The 18630-nt window shown below is 57.1% G+C and overlaps 1 protein-coding gene across 3 annotated transcripts; it reads right to left on the minus strand.

The window, feature by feature from the left end:
- Positions 1 to 359: 359 nt before the first annotated feature.
- KCTD15 (potassium channel tetramerization domain containing 15) lies at positions 360 to 14437 on the minus strand. 3 transcript variants are annotated; one of them, XM_036276006.1, is made up of 7 exons: positions 14307 to 14437; positions 12678 to 12773; positions 11208 to 11300; positions 10425 to 10600; positions 5740 to 5884; positions 3036 to 3341; positions 360 to 1858 (listed from the first exon to the last, which is right to left on the minus strand). In XM_036276006.1, exons 3-7 carry the CDS (start codon positions 11271 to 11273, stop codon positions 1700 to 1702), a joined length of 852 nt encoding a protein of 283 aa, XP_036131899.1. In that variant the 5' UTR covers positions 11274 to 11300; positions 12678 to 12773; positions 14307 to 14437; the 3' UTR covers positions 360 to 1699. The 3 variants fall into 3 exon arrangements, with proteins under 3 accessions (XP_036131899.1, XP_036131898.1, XP_036131900.1); XM_036276005.1 differs by having other exon boundaries at positions 12678 to 12776; positions 14307 to 14413; XM_036276007.1 differs by lacking the exon at positions 11208 to 11300 and having other exon boundaries at positions 12678 to 12776; positions 14307 to 14413.
- Positions 14438 to 18630: the final 4193 nt, after the last annotated feature.

Raw genomic sequence — 18630 nt, forward strand, 5'->3', positions numbered from 1 at the left:
TCTGTGGGGCTCTAAAGAGGACGTCAACCTAAACAAAAAGCCAGAGAAAAGGGAAAATCTCAAACACTTAAGACTGGGTTCAGAAGTCCCCGGACACCTTCCGCCTGCCTCCCCATTTGCATCTGGTTAGGGGCTATGAATGAGGATTCAGACTCTGCGCCCACAGCAGACAAGCACAAGTGAGGAAACACCCCAACGCGATCATAAATAACGGCCACCTAGGGACCTTGCCCCTCCCCCTCGGGCGCTGCTGGTTCTTCCTTGATCTGAAGACACGGAGGGAGGAATCCCACCCCCACCCCCCTGCACAACCCCCGGTGCGGGAACCCACTGCTCTTCTGCACAGGACGGAGCCTCAGTCTTTTGCTTTTACAGCATCATTTATGGCAGGAACTAGGAACGTAATGTGTTTACACAAACACGACAATTGTACATCAGCATCTTTACAATATTAGAGTCATATACAAGTCTACAGGCATCGTATGCAGGGTGGTGCCAGCTGGGCACCCCACCCACTGAGCAGTTGTCTGTGGTTTCTCCACCTGGGAAGAGCCGCTCGGTCAAGGGCGACAAGGCTGGGGTGTCCATCTTTGGGCCTGTCGTCTAAGAGGCAGCAGGTCTACGAGGACCCCTCGGGGCCAGTCCTTGTTGGAATCTGGGGCAAGAGCCCCAGGTAGGCCTATGTCCTGGTCTTACCGGCAGACGAGTGTTAACAAATTTCATGAAAATTCAGTGTGCATGTGAGTGTGGGAACATCAGAGCGGGGGACGGCTTCCTGAGGGGGGGACCCGGAGGATGCTACTGCCAGGTGGGGCCCCTTCACCGTGGGACCCATTCCTGAGGTAAGGATGTGGCCCTGTGGCTGGTCTGGATGGGGAGAGACTTCTCTGGGAGCCGAGGTGTGAGGACACACAAATCGGACTGGAAGCTCCTGGCCATTAGCAGGTCAAGTGATCCACCAAGTGTGGCCCGCACCCCAAGTGGTCCCACAGCCATATGTCCCCCACACCCAAACCACCCTCCTGCCAGCAGCCCTGCTCCCTGGGGGACCTGCTTCAGCTCTAACAGCACCACCCTCCCTGCACATCCCTAGAGCAGGGGCCAGAGCCCTCCAAGCCCCACTCGGTGGGCACTTGGGCGGGCGTGCCCGGCAGCTTCCCCACCAGGTGGGGGCATGCCGCACGTCTGACTGAATGCAGCACCTGATAAAGAAGTGTTGGTCCTTGTCGGCCTCTCTGGCTTGTGCAGTTACTTCTGTTTTAAATACTGTAGAAAAATAAGCCACCTCTGATGCAAGGAGACCCACTGGAGTCTGCCACGCGTGGAGAAGGACGATCGGCTCCTCTGCAGTGGGCCGGGGAGGCCAGTGCTGACTCCGCCACGGCAGGCCCCGGGGCCCTGGAGGTCGCTGCGCCAGGCTGGGGAGCCAAGGGGCCCCGGGAAACAGTGGCAGAGTTCCCACTGAGGCATTTTTGGGTCACATCAACAATCCTTCAGTAAGCATGCCTCCAGTACCCCACATTCTGTTGCATGACACCTGGGGCCCTGGGGCTCCCTGGGCTGGACTCGGACCCTCCAGCCCTACTATCAGTCTCATGAAGACTGATAAGCAGATCCCGGCAGAACTCCCCAGCACTGTCTCCAGGTCCCTGGGCTGTCCCCAGGGCCAAGGGGCTTCGGGAGGGCACTGAGGCAGGGCCTAGTCCAGGGGCTCCTGCTTTATCCGGACAGTGGTGGGGGTGGGCTGCGGCCGACGCTCCTCCCGGCAAAGCACATACTCGCTGAACTGGGAGGAGTCCACACCACCCCCGCAGGACGCAGCCACGCTGAAACCCCTCTGGAACAGCCTCTCCAGGACCTGCCGGGGAAGAAATAGGGGTCAGCAAAGCCCAGCTGCAAGTCTGCCTGGCTTGGCCTGGGGGACAGGTGGGCCCTAGCCTGGGCAAGCTATCTTCTGTTAGCATCTCCCGTCTCACAACAGAGGTCTCTACAGAACCAGCAGTTGGGCAAACACAGGCAGAACAGAAGCAGCCAGGCTCCAGGACCACTCCCGTGACCAAACCAGAGTGGGCTACCCTACACTCTGCCCTCAGGGGTCTACAGCCTTGGTTCAGGGAGGGAGAGTCTTTGGGGTCCTTGTCTCTTCTCCAGGGTGTAACCTGCCCCTCTCCAGACACGTGGTCCCTGGTGCCCCTCCTCTCTGAGACCTGTCCCAATCATAGAGACCCTGCCCCCAGCCTCTAGGCAGCCACCTGCTTCCCTAACCTTTGAGTCCCAGGTGGCTTGAAGCCCAGCCACTCATTAGCTCAAGGGGGTTGGGGGTGGAGAGGTGTCCTCCGTCTGTTTCTCTGCAGGCCTCCATGTCCTGTGGGTCTGTGCCTCTGTGAGGGGTGGGTCTAGTCCCTGGGCCTGACTCCTGTGTCCTGCAGCTAGCCAAGTTCCTACCGACAGCCCGCGGAATGTGCGCACGGGGAGGACTTTCCCAGCCAAGTCCACTCTACCCCGAGCCTGAAACGGGGGTGTGCTCTGGGGTCTGGAAGAGCTGGTGGGAAATGGGCTTCCCAACTCTTAGACCCATCTAGGGCAAGCCAGTCCAGAATGCTCTGGGCAGCTGTCTGGGTGCCTGTGGCCTGGATCAGCAGGCTGAGGGGCTCCAGGCCGCCTCGGGGCTCAGCCTCTGACTGCCCATCCTGTTGTCTGGGTTTCATTTGAATCCAAACTCAACTCTGAGTGTCAAATGAAGCACACTTTGTTGAAAGTACTCTGGACAATTTTTATAGAACATCCTTTTGGAAAAAAAAAAAAAAGAGAGAGAGAGAGAGAGTACAGATCAATTTTTTTAAGTCCATCCCCCAGGCACCATCATTTAATTATGAGCAGGACATAAATTATGCATCCATACATTGTTGCCTTTTCTGGGAGATGGCAGGGAGGGCTTCGCCATTTCGGGGACCGCGCCTCCCTCCATCTCTCTCTGCTGCCGGAGGGCCGGGGGGAGGCAGGGGGGAGGCGAGGGGCGCAGACGAAGCCCTCACCTGCACCGAGTTGAGCCGGCAGTAGCCGTTGAGCGGGAAGCGGATGACGTGCGTGGGATCCTGGTTCCAGCCAGCGTTGACGGAGTTGCACATGACGTCCCCGGTCTCCGGGAAGACCTCCTCAATGAGGGCCTTCTCGCCGCTGAGCGCGATCCGCTCGCCCAGGTCCGGCGTGACCCGCACCACCAGGCAGTCACAGGCCCTGCTGCGGCGCCGCTGCTCCTGCTCCTGCTGCCAGCGCTCCAGCTCGCGCACCATGGGCTGCAGCTGGTAATAGCGCGCCTCCTCGTACAGCAGGCTGAAGTCCTGCAGGAATGGTAGACAGGGTGGAGGGAGGCGGGGGGCTGCCTTTTCCAACTCCGGGGGGCGGCTCCTCTCACCATTCTGCAGAACTGGGATCACCCACCCACCCACCTAGGGCACAGTGTGGGCTGGGATGGTTGTGCCCATTGTAAAGATGGAGAAAATGAGGCTCGAATTCAATGTGTGCAAGCACAAGGAGTCTAGCCGTGACCCAAGGGCAGCGGCGGGTGCGCATCAGTGCCTGACCCCCTGAGCCCTTGCATCTGGCCCCAAGCACTCAGGGAGGTTTCGTCCCCCTGAAGGAGAGAGAAGCCTCTGAAAGACCAGGAGGCTGGACTAGAGGAGCCTGAGGCTCTGTCTGCGCCTGGGGACCTGCTGCCTTCTCAGAATCCCAGAGAGGAGCCGCTCCCTGCCCTGAAAGAGCACACAGCCCAGCAGGGAGGCAAGACAGACCTGCCCAGGCTGGGTTTTCGGCATCTTCATCTGCCAGCCCTGAAGCCTCTGATCACCTGTAACTGAGCTTCTCTGAGCCTCATTTTCTCTTCTATAAAATGGATGTAGACCCCCCAGCTCAGAGAAGAAGGCGAGCATTTTCAAGGACAATAAGATCTGCCAACTGCCCAGCCAGCCCCTGCCCTGGCAGGCTGTGTGGGGAGGAGTCTGGAGTGGACAGACAGCCCATCTCTCACCCAGCAGGCCGCCCCTTCCCGGGATGGAAGGACTCACACCAACGGTCCCTCAAATACATGCTCACCCACACCTGCCCCAGCCCTGTGTAGCCGAGTACCCTCAACTCATGCTGTTCAGTGGGGCTCAGCTCAAGGTCAGCTGGTGAACATGAGGACCCCTGAGGGAGGGACAGGAAGCCCGTCTCCAAAGCAGCTACCCTGCCGTCTGCTGGCCCCTTGGAAGCACCCCATGGGAGGCCTGTGGGGGTATCCATTGTATCCCTCTTCAGGGGTTCCCTGGGGCTCCATCCCGGGCTTCTGCCCTCATCCGCTCCTAGGAGCTATCTGCACACCAAACGACCCCATCATTCCTCATAGCCCAGATCACCTTCACCTAATGTCCCACCACACTTCCATGCAGGAGCTGGGTGCCACACTCCCCCCAGCCAGAAGCCAGGCTGGGAGGCACCCTCAAGAGCCCCCTGACCCCCGCTAACCCCACCTTTTGTGTCCTTTTCGTAAATGTAAGTTTAACCTCCTGCCTGGTCCAAAGCCTTCAAATAACCTCTCTTGGCTTCTCGCTCCACAGCCAGGGCGATCCATGTGCAGATCTGATCGTCATCCCCTCATCACCCCTGCCCAGCACCCTCCCACTGCATTCAGGGGAAAATGCCAAACGCCGAGTCAGCCACTGAGGTCCTGACGTCCACCAGCAGCCTCCCGTCCTGCCCTCCCAGGTCATACAGCCCCAGGCTGGCACGTTCTCGCCAGGTCAGGGAGGCACTGTCCCTTGCCACCCTGCCTCCTCCATCTCCCAGAGAAACAGCCTCCCTGACCCCTTCTCTGAACTGGAATTCTGTGGAATTCAAGTATTTTGGGTTCAACATCTGTCTCCCCACCAGAGTGTAAACGCTATGGGGACAGGACCCACGTCCGCCTTGTTTCACTGTGTTTTCAGCCTGAGCTCGGTCGTTGGGACCCAGTGACTAAGTTGGATGGAGGAGAAAACAGCCCTCGGGCCACTGGTCCCCTGGGTGCCAGAGGGAAGAAAGGACACTTGCTGCTGTGAGCCAGGGTCGCCCAGGCCTGTGTTTCCTGCCTCTGGGACCCGTGGGGCCACAAAGGGGCCCAGCACAGAGACAGGAGTCTTGGGACCCGGATAGGCTCACCCCAAGACCTTCAGGCCACCTTTCGTTTAAAGGGTGTTTGGGCCCCGGCTGGTTTGGCTCAGTGATTGGAGCGTTGGCCTGCGGACCAGAGAGTCCTGGGTTCGGTTCCCACTAGGGGCACGTACCAAAAAAAAAAAAAACCAACCAAACAAACAAAAAAACAAATCCAGTGTGACTGCCCTGGCCAGTTTGGCTCAGTGGTTGAGTGTCGGCCTGTAGACAAGAGAGTCCAGGTTCGGTTCCTGCTAGGGGCACGTACCACCAAAAAAATAAACAAATAAAATAAAGGGTGTTTGGTTTGGATCCGGGTTGCCCCCTGCAAATGGCCAACAAGGAGCAGATCTGGAAACCTCCTGCTCCCAACACAACAGACATAGAACCAGGAGAAGCGCTGCTGCCTAATTGTTCAGACACCCCGATAGAGCCCAAATCGTGAGAACACAGTATCAGGTTAGAAACACAGATCCGGCCCTTAGCTTCACCACGTAACTTTTTATGGTTGCAATGCCAACCATGGGTCCACTTATTAAGTCCCAGCAGGGTCGCCACCGGCCATGGACTTACCTTGAAGTCATCTGGGAGCAGCAGCTTGGACGTCCGCAGGAAGCTCAGGACATAGCGGAAAATCTCCCCATCCCGGTCAATGAAATAGTGTTGCTTCAAACTGTCCAGGACAATGGGCTCGGTGCCATTGAAGAGGCGGCTTATTCTGGGAGAGATGGAGGGCGGGATGTCTGATGGAAGAGGAGGTCCACCTAGCCCAGCCCCACTCCTGGGCCCGCCCTGCTGGACGGACGAGAGGCCCTGCATGGGTGACCTGAACCGGTGCCAAGTCCGATGGAAGCCTGCATGCACCAGAGCGGTAGGGCCACCGGCAGACAGGACACCGGCACAGCGAGCATCACATGCCACACACTCCGCCCACACTCCCAAGCCACCGCCAGAGGACACACCCAGCTGCACACACCCGCCTGCCAACACTCAGGCCTGGAAAACTACAGCGAGACACAGGCACAGCCTCCTTACCCCCACACACAAACCCTAGCCAGAGAGACCCACCCAGGAAACTCCCACCAACCGTGAGACACTCCGGCCCACAGCCACACGCCAGTGAACACATGTAAACCAGCCAAGACAGTCTTGGGTCCTACACATCCACGTCACCCAACCCACAGGGACGAGCACCAGATGTGACACACCTGGGCAACAGGTACAGGGTCACACAGTCCCCTCCCTCACAACAGAGAAATCACAGGCAGATCTAGACACATCCAGGCAAAGGACAAACCAGCCAACACAATTCAACCAGGGACACGGCTACATACATGAGACGAACAGGTAAACCAACAGCAGCCTCTCATTCAGGGAGCCCTCGGGGAGATCCAAGGCAGGCTGGGGGATCTGCACACGCATGCGTGCCACGGTGCACACACACACACACACACTACACACACCCCAGTGTGTACATATGTAGGACCAGTGCGGGCACATACACCACAGCACATGAAGATGTACACATCTAGAAGAAGTCTGGGAGGGGAGACCGGACCCAGCACCCTGTCCTCTGAAGGGCAGTGGTTGACAGAAACTCAGATCTTGGGGAGCTCCCAAGGCCTGTCCCCATGCACTCCAGGGAGGAGGAAGCAGGCCGCAGAGCCAAAGCTTGGGCCTCCCTAATGCCCAGGGTGGCAGGCTCGGGTTTGGCTAACTTCCCCTGCAGACCCCAGGCCCAGCTGTGGACAATTAGGAGCCACAAAGAGGAGCGGTGACAGCCAAGAGCTTGGCTCACAAAGAGGAGGAAGGCTGGCAGGGTCTTCCCAGTGACGGCACCTCCAGACACCCTTCAGCGGGCAGCTCGTCCACAGCTAGACCCTCCCACGGCGGCCCTCACCTGACACCCAGGCCTTCCAGTCCAGCCTGCATAATCCAGTCCCGAAGCCCCCTCACTCTCTGCCTGGCACGGACCTTCCATGGATGTGCCCCCCTCCCCCAGCGGCCCAGCCCTCAGTCCATTCCAGGTCACTATGCCCGTGGCCCTGCCCTGCCACTGTGCACCAGGACATATGAGCTGGGCACAAGCTGAGGGCTACACTGTCCTCCACTCTGGTGGCCTGGCACACTCGGGCATCGGCCATGAGGGTCTGCCCGGGTGTGGGGTAGCCACGTATTGACCTGTTCTCAGTCTGGGGACATGGCCCAGCCCCTGTCCCAGTGGGCCTTACAGAAGGGCAGGGCTGCCTCATGGGTGGGTACAAGCAGGTCAGAGCCTGCGGGAGGTGTGCAGGGCCGAGCCTGCGGAACCAGTGCTGCAGGCGCCCAGTGCAAGGGCCTTCGAGCCAGCAGCGCCGCCAGGCCTGGTGACGACAGCACTGAAGGAGAGCCTTGTGGGCGCCATGGCCTGTTCCGACGGTCAAAGTCCTGGGAAATGGCCTCCGCAGAGCTGGGGCGTTCAAATGTCAGGCTGAGGGACCCCCAGCATCCCTGGAGACAGATGGGACTGAGCAAGGCTGCCCGGTGCCACGGGCAGTCACCATCAAACAGTCGAGGGCCCCCACACGGCATCAGCAGAAAGAAGTAAAAGTCACACCCAAAGGTAAGCCGGCGAGTCCTAAGCCGAAGCCTCCCCGTGGAACGTTCTCCACCCTTCCCCATGGAACGCAAGTGCTCCCGCGACCAGCAACGTTCTAGGTTCGGCAGCGCTGCCAGTTCCGGTGCCCTCGGGGCTGGCTGGGACCCGTCAGTCCACAGGGCTCTGGACCCACCCACATTCTGGGGCTAACTGGGTTCCAGGCTGTTTATTGGTCCAAGGCTAGAAGGTGCTCAATCTGCCTTATTTCAGGACTGGCTGGTTCTAGACCTTTCCGTGATTCAGTGTATCTTCACAGGACGAAGGCTTTCATGCCCTTGGGGATCTGAGGCTACCAAGAATGTGAGCAGGTTGAGGGAAGGTTAGGTCAGTAGCCACAAGAGCACCAGACACGTCCAGGGTCTCAAGAGTCAGCTCCTGCCCCAGGCCATCCTCTGAGGGAGGCTTCAGGGTTTAGGGTGCCAACTTCAGAAGTCGTCCGTGGTCTAGGCTGGTGGTCAGTTCTGACCCCAGCTGACGGGGATTATCTTTTTCTTTCCTGTTTTAAGCTTCGGTTCCAACTTCCTCCATGTTTCAGTGGAAGGTTCTATCAGTTCTGAAGCTCCTGGACATCTCACCAACCGGGAGGGATGTGCGAGCTGGGTGGCAGCTAAGCCATGTCCAGCAGGCAGGACTGAGCTGGGTGGCAGCCCCGGGAGTCTCCTCCCAGCTCCGGGCAGCTGTGTTCCACTGTCCCTGAGCCATGACTGACAGCTGCTCCTGGGCCAACCAGTGGTGGCACCTGTTCCTTGTGTCGGAACCACGCCCACCGACCAAAAATCAGAAGTCCAAGCAGAGTTCGATGGCCACAGGGACCCCAGAGCCTGGGGCAGAGCCCCTGTCTTCCCAGCACTGCCCAGGATGGGCCTTCAGCATTTATACACAGAAACCCCCCCCCCAGGGGACCTTAACACTTTTAATTGTCCCTTTCCAGGTGACTACCACAGTGACACTGGGGAAGGGATGGCTCTTGGTTTCCAGAATTGATGAAAACTGTTTTTTAATTTTAATGATTCACTCAAAGAGGGACAAGAGAGGCTGGAGGGGCCCCTGTCAGCACAGCTGCCCAACCACTTTTCAGGCCTGGCCTGCCCCACTGTCCTGCGGCTGTCCCACAGGTCACACCACCCCCTGGACACAAGAATGAGGAGTCCATTCCCTGTGGGCCTGGGCTGCAGTTTCAGAAGGGCAAGTGTCTGATTTCAGGAAACTCTCTTCGGAGAGGCTGTGGGCAAGGGTTTTATGAATTTCACTCACAAGTCATCAACCGATTAAGGGGTGATCTATCTCAAACAACTCAGGAATGCCACAGAGGGAAAAACTGAAATTAAATAAGCCGAATCCATCTCCTGTCCTAGACAGGGCTCTCTGCAAGCTAGCACACAGACCAACACTGCTGACGGGGCCTCATGGCTGCCACCCCCAATGCCCCAAGTTCACAAGCGCCCCAGGCCTAGCCTCTGCTGAGCTAAGAAAATGAAGCCTTAACCAACATCTGCTCCCCCCGCCCCCCCCCCCCGGCATCCCCAGATTCTGAACTGAACACTGCATCCATCTCAAAGTTTGCTCCTCAAGGGAGCACCCCAAAACCATGGAGGGCTCCACCCTGGCCCCGAAGCTGCCACACAAACAGCCACCTCTGCACACTAGAAGTCCTCTGTGCCCTGAGCAACCACACTGATGACAAGGCAGCCTGACAAGACAGCTTCCCAGAGATGATCCCTCGGTGTCTGGGGGATTAATTAACTCCTCTTGCTATTTTAAATGTATAAACCAGGCGATGCCCGCAGCGCTGGCTCTCCCGCCGCTCGGCCCTCAGCGGTGGCTGCCTCACTGTGCCAGGAGCGAGCAGTGCGCCGCGTCACCTCCGGGACAGGCTCATGGACACCCACTCTAGCTCAGGTCAGCCCTGCTGCCATGCCAGTGGGAAACCAGGTCCACCCCGGGAGGAAAAGCCCATGAGGCAAAAGCAGGAGTTGGCAGCACCCAGCACCTCCCACAGATGGGCCCACAGGCAGGAGTACCGGGGAGCCCTGCAGAGCATGAGGCACCGGGCTGGGAGGGTCTGGTCAGAGACACTGTGCTAATGGGGTATGCAGCTCATGCCTCTCCGTAGCAGGCACTGCACCAGGGAGCCTGCTGCTAGCCCTCAGGGTCCAGCAGTAGTCACCCCAACAGACAAAGATGGTGAATTGTAGCCCCCCTCCTCCCTCTCCTTATGCGATATCCCAAGGGTTAGAATCAGAAGTAGGATTAAATACTCGATCCCAAGAAGTAGACAGCATTGCTCACAAATGATCCCCTGCAAAAGCCAGGCCTGAGTCCTACTGAAGAGGAACCTAAAGGCATGTCCGATTCCCCAGCCAGCTGCTGGCCAGCTTCAGGCTCGGAATGAGTGGCTTCTGGGAGGGGGTCAGAAGCTCCACCTAGCATTACCGATGCAGCCGGCTAAGGGTCACCAGTCCCTGTAAACTAGCCTTCAACAGGCAGACTCGGCCTCCCAAATCCTAGTTCCCCCAGGGTGGGCCCGGAGAGCTCTGTGTGTTAGCTGCCATTGGTAGCAGGCTGCAGATGCTGCCAGTCACCACCCCCTGCCTGGTACTACAAAGCGCTCGGCTCTTACCTGGAGTCGGGGTACTTGGTGAGTGTGGCCAGGCTGCTGGTATACATGTGGCCGCCCACGTCGATGTGCACAGGTGCATTGGACTTGGTGAGCTGGGCTGGCAGTGGGATCCCCTGGGCAGCCAGGGGAGACACGGGTGACCGGGTAAGAGACAACCGGGACATACTTCCTCCCTCCTGGAGACGGAAACAAGGCGGAAACAAGTTTCTTCACAATAAAGCTGTGTACTCCCTTTACTGCCAACATGATCACAGATCTAATCAGATCACTTGTGCCTGTGCCTGATCACATATTCAGCTAACAAATTATGGCCACCACCGTAATTAAGTGTATTTGCATCATTCTCTTCCAAGTACCAGAGGGAAAAAGAAAGATGCTTATTAGCAATAAGAAATCAAGAAAAAAAAATTTTCAAGGTGTCAGCCTCCAGGGGCATAAAACAAACTGCAAAATTCTAATTAAAGGTCGTGGGCTTATGTGTTAGATGTGAAATATCCCCTGACAAACGAATCACCAATTTGTGAATTGGGATTCAGGGGTTTTTGCAAGTTTGTCTCAGTAACGAGACACCTCTAAATTAGTGACTTCCTCAGCACCTAAGGCGTTGAGTTTTATACATGTAGTAAATTTCACATCAAATTAAGAGCATTTTTGTTTCAAAAAATACATAATCGTACAGCCAGTCAACGGCCATCTCTTAAATGCTGCAGCTGTGAAGACGGGTAACCAGGGCAGCTGGCGAGAGGCGGCCACGGGCGCTGCCCAGCCCCCTCTGGCTCTCACCTCAGTGCCGGTGCTGCCTTGGGCGTGAAGCGAGGACCCCCTCGGCCGCTCCTTGCGGTGAGGCATCTAGGCTTCCATCGCTGCCCGGAGTATCTGTGGGAAGCACCGACAGACCAGAGGGTTTACTCCTCAGTACTCATGGGTGCTATGTCTCCCGTGGAGTCAATGACACTTATATTGTCCTTTCTCCACCTGCTCTCCTGGACTCCATGCCTACTACACAGCATTGTCCAGATTCCACCCACCACTGTACTGACCCATACCTCAAAGCGTGCATTCGGGCCATAGCAAATTACACACACACACACACACACACACACACATGCACGCACGCACACACGTGTTTGCTGGGCAGCCCCATGTCTGCTAATTCAGCTAATGACAACACTAAAACATATGCTCACCGTAATTGCCCAAAATGTTTCAGAACAAATCTGATTTTCCTGGTATTGTGTTTTGGAGCCATGTTACCAAGCATGTCTCCTCTTGCATCCATAGAGAACCCCGTGGACCGCTGTGTAGGGAGGATCCCCTACCCTCCATGGGCTGGGGATCCTAGGACCCTTGACAACCCCCCCCCCCCCGAATGGTCTGTCTATGCCTCAGCCACCTAGGGATCACACCCCCAAGGCATCACGGAGCTGACCAGGAAGAAATCCACCAGTTTAGCAAATGGAGCCTATCTCCTGCTCCTCCCCAGTCACTCAGCACCTTTCTTCTGCTCCTGAGCCACCTGAAAAAAGATGAAGCCACTCCAGGGCACAGTGCAGGAGGGTGCAGAAGAGCGGGTTTAAAGAGCAGCACTTTCCGATCTCAGGGGGTGGGGGGCATGCACAATGAATATCACCCTCCCCACTGGCTTCCACAAGTCTAGCCTGGACTTGTCTGTCACTGGTTTAAATCTCCCTTAAGGATTGCCTTTGTGCCTTAAATTCAACATCCAACTCTGAAACATGGACCCAGGTCCAATGAGCATCAAATCACGCAAATTTAAGTAAGGTTACTCTGTCCTTAGTGTCCTGGCAAGTTCCCTGACAGGAGACTGGGTGGGGGTAGGAGTGCTATTAGCATACAGAGATGTTTAATTTATACCCTCACTGGGGGCTGCTCAGGGGCTGCTGCTTTTGGCATTCCTGAGTTCCACTTAGCTTTTTAAAAAGCAGGTCACTTATTTCAAGGAAGTTCTGAGAAAGCAAAACAGATCTCAAGAATGGGTTGTCCTGTGGTGGGAGGTGCTGCAGGATGAGGAGACAGAAGGAAAGCCACACTGAAAATAAACTGTGCTGGAAGGAATTCTGGATCTTCTATCAAAGCAAACTGTACAAGGTTTTCCCTGCTACTAGGAGCACACTACTCAAAAGTGACATTTAACATCAAGTACCCATCACAAAAGCTGCTCAATCCCATTCTCACCCAGCCTCCTTGCCACTGCAAGCACAACCTGATGTTCACGGCAGACAGGAAACTCACCATTGGAAGCCCCAGGCTTTACGCCTTGACCAGAACCTCCAGTGCTCCCTCTGACCAACGCATCTGTGCTGGACAACGACCCTTTCTCCGAGACCACTGCTGAGATCAGAAGCATAAAGTGAGTGCAGTCAGAGACACAAGTTCAGTTACCCAACACCAGCATCAAACCCATGACCCAACCTCAACACCACGGCCCTCCGAGGCTGGCCCAACAGCCTGTTGCAGGGCCCGCGGGTTTCCAAACTGGCTGGGTATTGACCCGCTTCTGGGAGCTGCGGCGGGAGCCCCAGGACCCGCGCCCGCCCGCCACCACCAAGCCCCGCCCGCCGGAGCAGAGGGAAGCGAGCAGAATGCCACGCTCATTTACACACAAAATGATTTTGTGTCCCATTGTGCTCGCAGTTGTTCAGCTCTCTGGGGGTGATTAAACTGGCTGAGCTGCGGCAGCTTGAGACGATTTCACTAAATCGCTTCTTCGTGAAGTCGCTTCTTTGCTAAGCTGTTATTTTAACCATAAAAGGTAAACAGAAGGCGCCGCGCGAGTTCTCTTCAGTTCGGCGCCCTGGGCTCCAGCCCCGGGCGAGATTGCCAGGGTCCTGCAGAATCGTCCAGGGGGTGGGCCGGGAGCGAAGCCCGCGAGCCACCTGGTGCGCGCCAGCCCCGCCGCGAAGCCCGCCGGCCGGTGTGAACTTCAGGGCGCCTGGAGCCGGCGGCGCCGCGGGGCGGGGGTGGCCGCGGAACCCAAAAAGCCTGGCAGGGTAGGGAGGGGCGTGCGGCGAGGGCAGAGGACAAAGTTAAATCAAGGAGCAGACACTTGGAGACCGCAGATGCGAAGCTTGCCTCGTTAAGGACGCAAAAGCGCTTTTGTTCTCAAAGTTTATTGTTGGCGGGATTTAAAAAAAATTAATTGAAACTAATGCTGTTATTCAATGCAGTTAAATTCCTTCAAACACATTTGAAAGACTAAGTGAAAACTTGAAGCTTATCTTTCTGCAGTCGGGGAGGTTGGTGGGGAGATCTAAAGGCGCTTCGGATACGGAAGGGGGATGTTTGGGAGTGTGTCCGGTGCGTGCGTCCAGGCAGTGAGTACCGGCAGGCAGCAGGGACCCGGAGGCGGCAATCGCGTATCCGCGCGGTTGGTCCGGGAGCCCCAAACCCCGCGTGCCTGGGACGGCCAGAGCGCGCCGACCCCTCCCTCCTCGTTTCGCACTCTCGGGGTGGGCGTCAAAGGACGCACATCTGTCCCGTTAGAGACTTTCTCTGATTTGAGCGCCAAGACGGGCCCCGTTCCCCCCAAAGCCCCAGCTGCACGAGCCCAGTTTTGACCCCGGAAACTCGCCGGCCCTGCACTGGGGCTCCAGTACTGGGGCCTGAACCCGCCCCGCGCAGCAGGAAGCGCCGAGCCCGCCCGCGTGGGGAGGGTCTACCCTGGGCCAGGACCAGCCCACGTGGGCAACCCCCCCTCCCGCGCCAGGCCTTTGTGCTGGGTGCCCCCGCCGCCCAGCGCCGGGACAAAGCAGCCGCCCCCGCCCAGGTCGGAACCCCAGCCGGGAGACTTTCTCAGTATCGCGGCCACTTCGGGGACAGGGGTGCGCGGCGCTGAGCGGTAGCCGCCCGCGCGGGGCTTACCTCGGAGCCAGAGCGGGGGATCCGGCTCGGGCACAGCCCCCGCCCCCCGCAGCCTCGGGTCTCGGGCGCCTGGCGCAGCCTTGCCGCCTGTGCTCGCTGCGCGGGTCGCTCCGGTCTCGTCCAGGAGTTACTTTCTCTCTCGCCCCCAACCCTCCCCCCCACCCACCCCTCCCGCCCCGGCCCCCGCTTCGCGCGGCCCCTCGCGGCGCGGCGCGCCGGGGCCTCCCCTCCCCGCCCTCCCCTCGCCTCCTCCCCTTCTCGCGGCCGCCGCCGCCTCCTCTTCGCGCTGCTCTCCGGCTGCCCTCCCGCCGCTCCCACCTCCTCTCTCTCCAGCGGCCTTCCTCGATTGCTGGCGAGAAAACCAGACCCCCGCCCCAGCCAGTGGCCCGCGCCCCGTGGCGGCCGAGCCTGGACGCAAAGGGCAACGATTCGGCTCCAAATTACCCAGCGCGGCGAGCGCGAGCGGGAGCGCGCGGCGACTCCTGGCTCGGGGCTCGGCTGCGCCGCGGGGCAGAGGATTAGAGTCGCAATTAGCTCCGCGCGCTCGCGCCTGCCGCGCTCGGCGACAGAAATGCACAGTTTCTCCTCCTTTCGTCGGGCGATTCCCACCCGCCTCTCCCGGAGCCCGCGCGTTCCCGCCGGGGCCTCCGCCAGGACCCTCCCCGGAGCAGTGCGCCCAGGCCCCCGCGCCCTCCGCGGCCCAGCCCCCCGCCGACCGGCCACGCGGCGCCCGGGCCTCCTCTGGGCTCAGAAGGGGGCGGGGGAGAAGCTGATTTTAATCATTGTCATTTCATCTGATGTAATATTTCCCCGGGCGCTTTCAGCTGGGCATAAATTTTCGGCTCCCAAATAAGTAACACAGGGCACGTTTCTCACATTTCTTGACTCCTCGGTTACAAAGAGGAGAGCAGCCGCCGCCGCGGCGCCCGGGGCCAGGGGCGGGACTTAGGAAGAAACTGGGCTGCGAGTCGGCCAGGGCTGGAGCGGAGCCGGGGGCCAAGTCCGCTCCTCCCCCTCCCCGGCCTTCCTCCCCAGGTCTCTGCCCCTGTCCCTCTCCCGTGGAGCAGCGCCGCCCGTGACGTCTGCGGACACGAGGTCGGACACCGCGGGGGAGGGGCGCGCGGGGGGCGCCCAGCCGGCCGCCCGGGGCCAGACGCGCCATTTCCTCTCCGCGCGCGGCGCGTTGGAGACGTCTGTGGCCAAGGCTCCCCACGGCGCGGAGGCCACCGCCCGGGGCGCACTTCCCAGGTCCCCGCGTTGGCTGCCCTTTCCTCCTCCTCTCCTACCTCCTCCTCCCCTTCCTCCGCTTTCCCTGGCGCCCAGCCCGTCCCCCACACCCCCGGACCATTTCCCGGCTCTTAGGAAACGGAGCGCGGAACCGCGGGTGCGCTGGGCCTGCTCTGCGCTCCGCGTCTGGCTCCTGGCACGATGGGGCCAGAGTCAGGCTCGGGCTGGAGGGTGGGTGCGAACGGTCCAGGAGCGACGCCGGGGCCCCCACCCCGAGCTCCAGCCGGACCTGGGCGCCCTCTAGCGGCCCCACTCACTGGGGACTCGGGGATCGGCCGTGGGCGGGGGGCGCTGGTAGGAGGTGGACAAAGTTCGGGGCCTGCTTCCCTTGACTAAGGGGCCTCGCGAGTGGAAAGAGCGCCTGGACCGCGCTTCTGTAACTTCTCCACGCGGGAATAAGCAGGAACTTTCCTCCTGGGGGAAGATGTTATTTATTTATTTATTTATTTATTTATTTATTTTAGAGCTCGAACTACAGGAGAAGGGGGAAATTTTCTCATTAAAGTTACATCCCTGCAGTTAGTTCAATTACTTGATATATGCAGAAGACGTTGTAAATTTATAGATTTAAATAGCTTATAAGGATGCCGCAGGCCCCATCAGTTAATATCCTTAATTTATGGATTTTTAGCTGCTCCTAGAACAGTAAGGGGCTGTGGAAGTAGGTCAGGGATCTGTGCAGCCGCTCCAGCCGGCCCCATAGCACTGCCCACTCTGCTCCCCTTGCCCTGTCAACAGGCTTTGGGCTCTCAGCTCCTTCCAGACGGCACCACTCTTCTGCTCGCCGAACTCCAGCCAGGCCACACACGGGACGTCTGCTCTGCTTCGTGGCTGACGGTCCCAATTCCTTCAGGGCTGCACAAGACTAAGGGACAGCAAAGCCCGTATTTACACACATCCAACCCAGCGTTGAAGAAATGGTCCCAAATAAAAAGGGAAGCAATAGCCCTGGCCGGTTTGGCTCAGCGGTTAGAGCGTCGGCCTGCGGTCCAGAGAGACCCGGGTTGGGTTCCCGTTAAGGGTTTGTACCTCAGTTGCAGTTTGTCCCCGGCCCTGGTTGGGTTGTGCGGGTGGCAGCCACTCGATGTGTCCCTTTCACGTCGGTGTTTCTGTCTCTCACTCCCTCCCACTCTAACTGAACAAAATATGGAAAAAATATCCTCTGGTGAGGGTTAAAAAATAAAGAAAATCAGTAAAGAAAAAAAATTTTAAAAAAAGGGGGGGAAGCAATCATTTGACCTCCCAAATCCTCCCTTAAATGGTGACTGGGGACTAGGATCACAAATGGAGAAGGGTATTTTGGGTACCCCAAACTTTTTCTAGGACAGAACCTAACCCCTTCCTGGAGTGGGGTGGTGGGGAATGACATATGGAAAAACACACCAGCTTATGTTTGAGTAGCATAGACCCACTGAAAACCTGCTTCTTGTGACCCTTGTGGCCCCCAGTGCTCCTCACTTCTCTCCCAGATGCTGCTAGACCTTCTTTGTTTTGTGTTCAGTATGGTTGAATATATACATACAAATTAATTCTTAAAAGATTGGTATGAACTAAACTATTTTAGGAAGCCACATGGCAATGTGATTAGTATTGGTATTCATGATTTAACATTTCTTTTCCCACTAGATGAAGTTTCTAAGATTTGCAAGGTACATGTCAAGGACGGGGTATAAATGGATTTTTATTTATTCACAACTCCAAGACTAATTGCTTCTCTTTGCCTCAAGGCCACGAGATTGGTTTTAATATGACACTTCAAAAGTATTCATGGAACTACACAGATACTAAGTGTCATTGTTTAAGAGACAAATCTCACCATGGTACTGGTGACCCTGAAAATAGGATATTCTACTTTATTTTAAATTTCTACATGCTTTCTGTCTTTTTTTTTTTTTTAATCCTCACCGGAGGACATTTTTGCATTTATCTTCAGATAGAAAGGGAGGGAGCGAGGGAGGAAGAGAGAGAGAGAAACATCGATGTGAGAGCGATACATCGAGTGGTTGCCACCCACACGACCCCAACCAGGGCCAGGGACAAACTGCAACCAAGGTACGTGTCCTTAGCGGGAACTGAACCCGGGACTCTCTGGTCCGCAGGTCGATGCTCTAACCTCTAAGGCAAACCGGCCAGGGCTCTATATGTTTTCTTTAAGAGTGTTACTTTATAACAACTATATTAAAAATGCACAATTTGCTTTTTTTTTTTTTCGTGGCGCCTCGGATGGGGTCAGCTACTTCAGAATGAAGCTGAACATCTCTTTCCCAGCCACTGGCTGCCAGAAACTCATTGACGTGGACGATGAACACAAACTTCGTACCTTTTATGAGAAGCATATGGCCACAGAAGTGGCTGCTGACACTCTGGATGAAGAATGGAAGGGCCGCGCGGTTCATATCAGTGGTGGGAATGACAAGCAAGGTTTCCCACGAAGCAGGGCATCTTGACCTATGGCCGTGCGCCTGCTCCTGAGTAAGGGGCATCCCTGTTGTAGACCAAGGAGGCCTGGAGAGAAGAAGCGCAAATCTGTTCGGGGTTGCATTGTGGATGCCAATTTCAGTGTTCTCAGCGCAGGCCTTGTAAAAAAAAAGGGGGGGGGGAGAAAGATTTTCCTGGTCTCACTGATACTACTGTGCCTCGTCGACTGGGTCCCAAAAGAGGTAGCAGAATCTGCAAACGTTTCGATCTCTTTAAAGAAGATGATGTCCGTCGATAGGGTGTGAGAAAGCCCCTCAACAAAGAAGGTAAGAAGCCTGGGACCAGAGCACCCAAGGTTCAGCACCTTGTTACTCCACGTGTCCTGCAAACCTCACGCATTGCTCCGAAGAAACAACGTACTAAGAAAAATAAGGAAGAGGCTGCAGAATATGCTAAACATGTGGCAAAGAAAAAAGCCAGGAACAGGTAACCCAGATTAGCTGTCCTCTCTGAGAGCTGCTACTTCTAAGTCTGAGTCCAGTCAAGAACAAGATTTTCTTTTCTTTTTTAAACATTTTTTTAAAATATATTTTTATTGATTTTTTAGAGACAGAAGAGG

The sequence above is a fragment of the Molossus molossus genome, unplaced genomic scaffold, assembly GCF_014108415.1.
Source record: "Molossus molossus isolate mMolMol1 unplaced genomic scaffold, mMolMol1.p scaffold_m16_p_21, whole genome shotgun sequence".
In the NCBI taxonomy this organism is placed as follows: domain Eukaryota; kingdom Metazoa; phylum Chordata; class Mammalia; order Chiroptera; family Molossidae; genus Molossus; species Molossus molossus.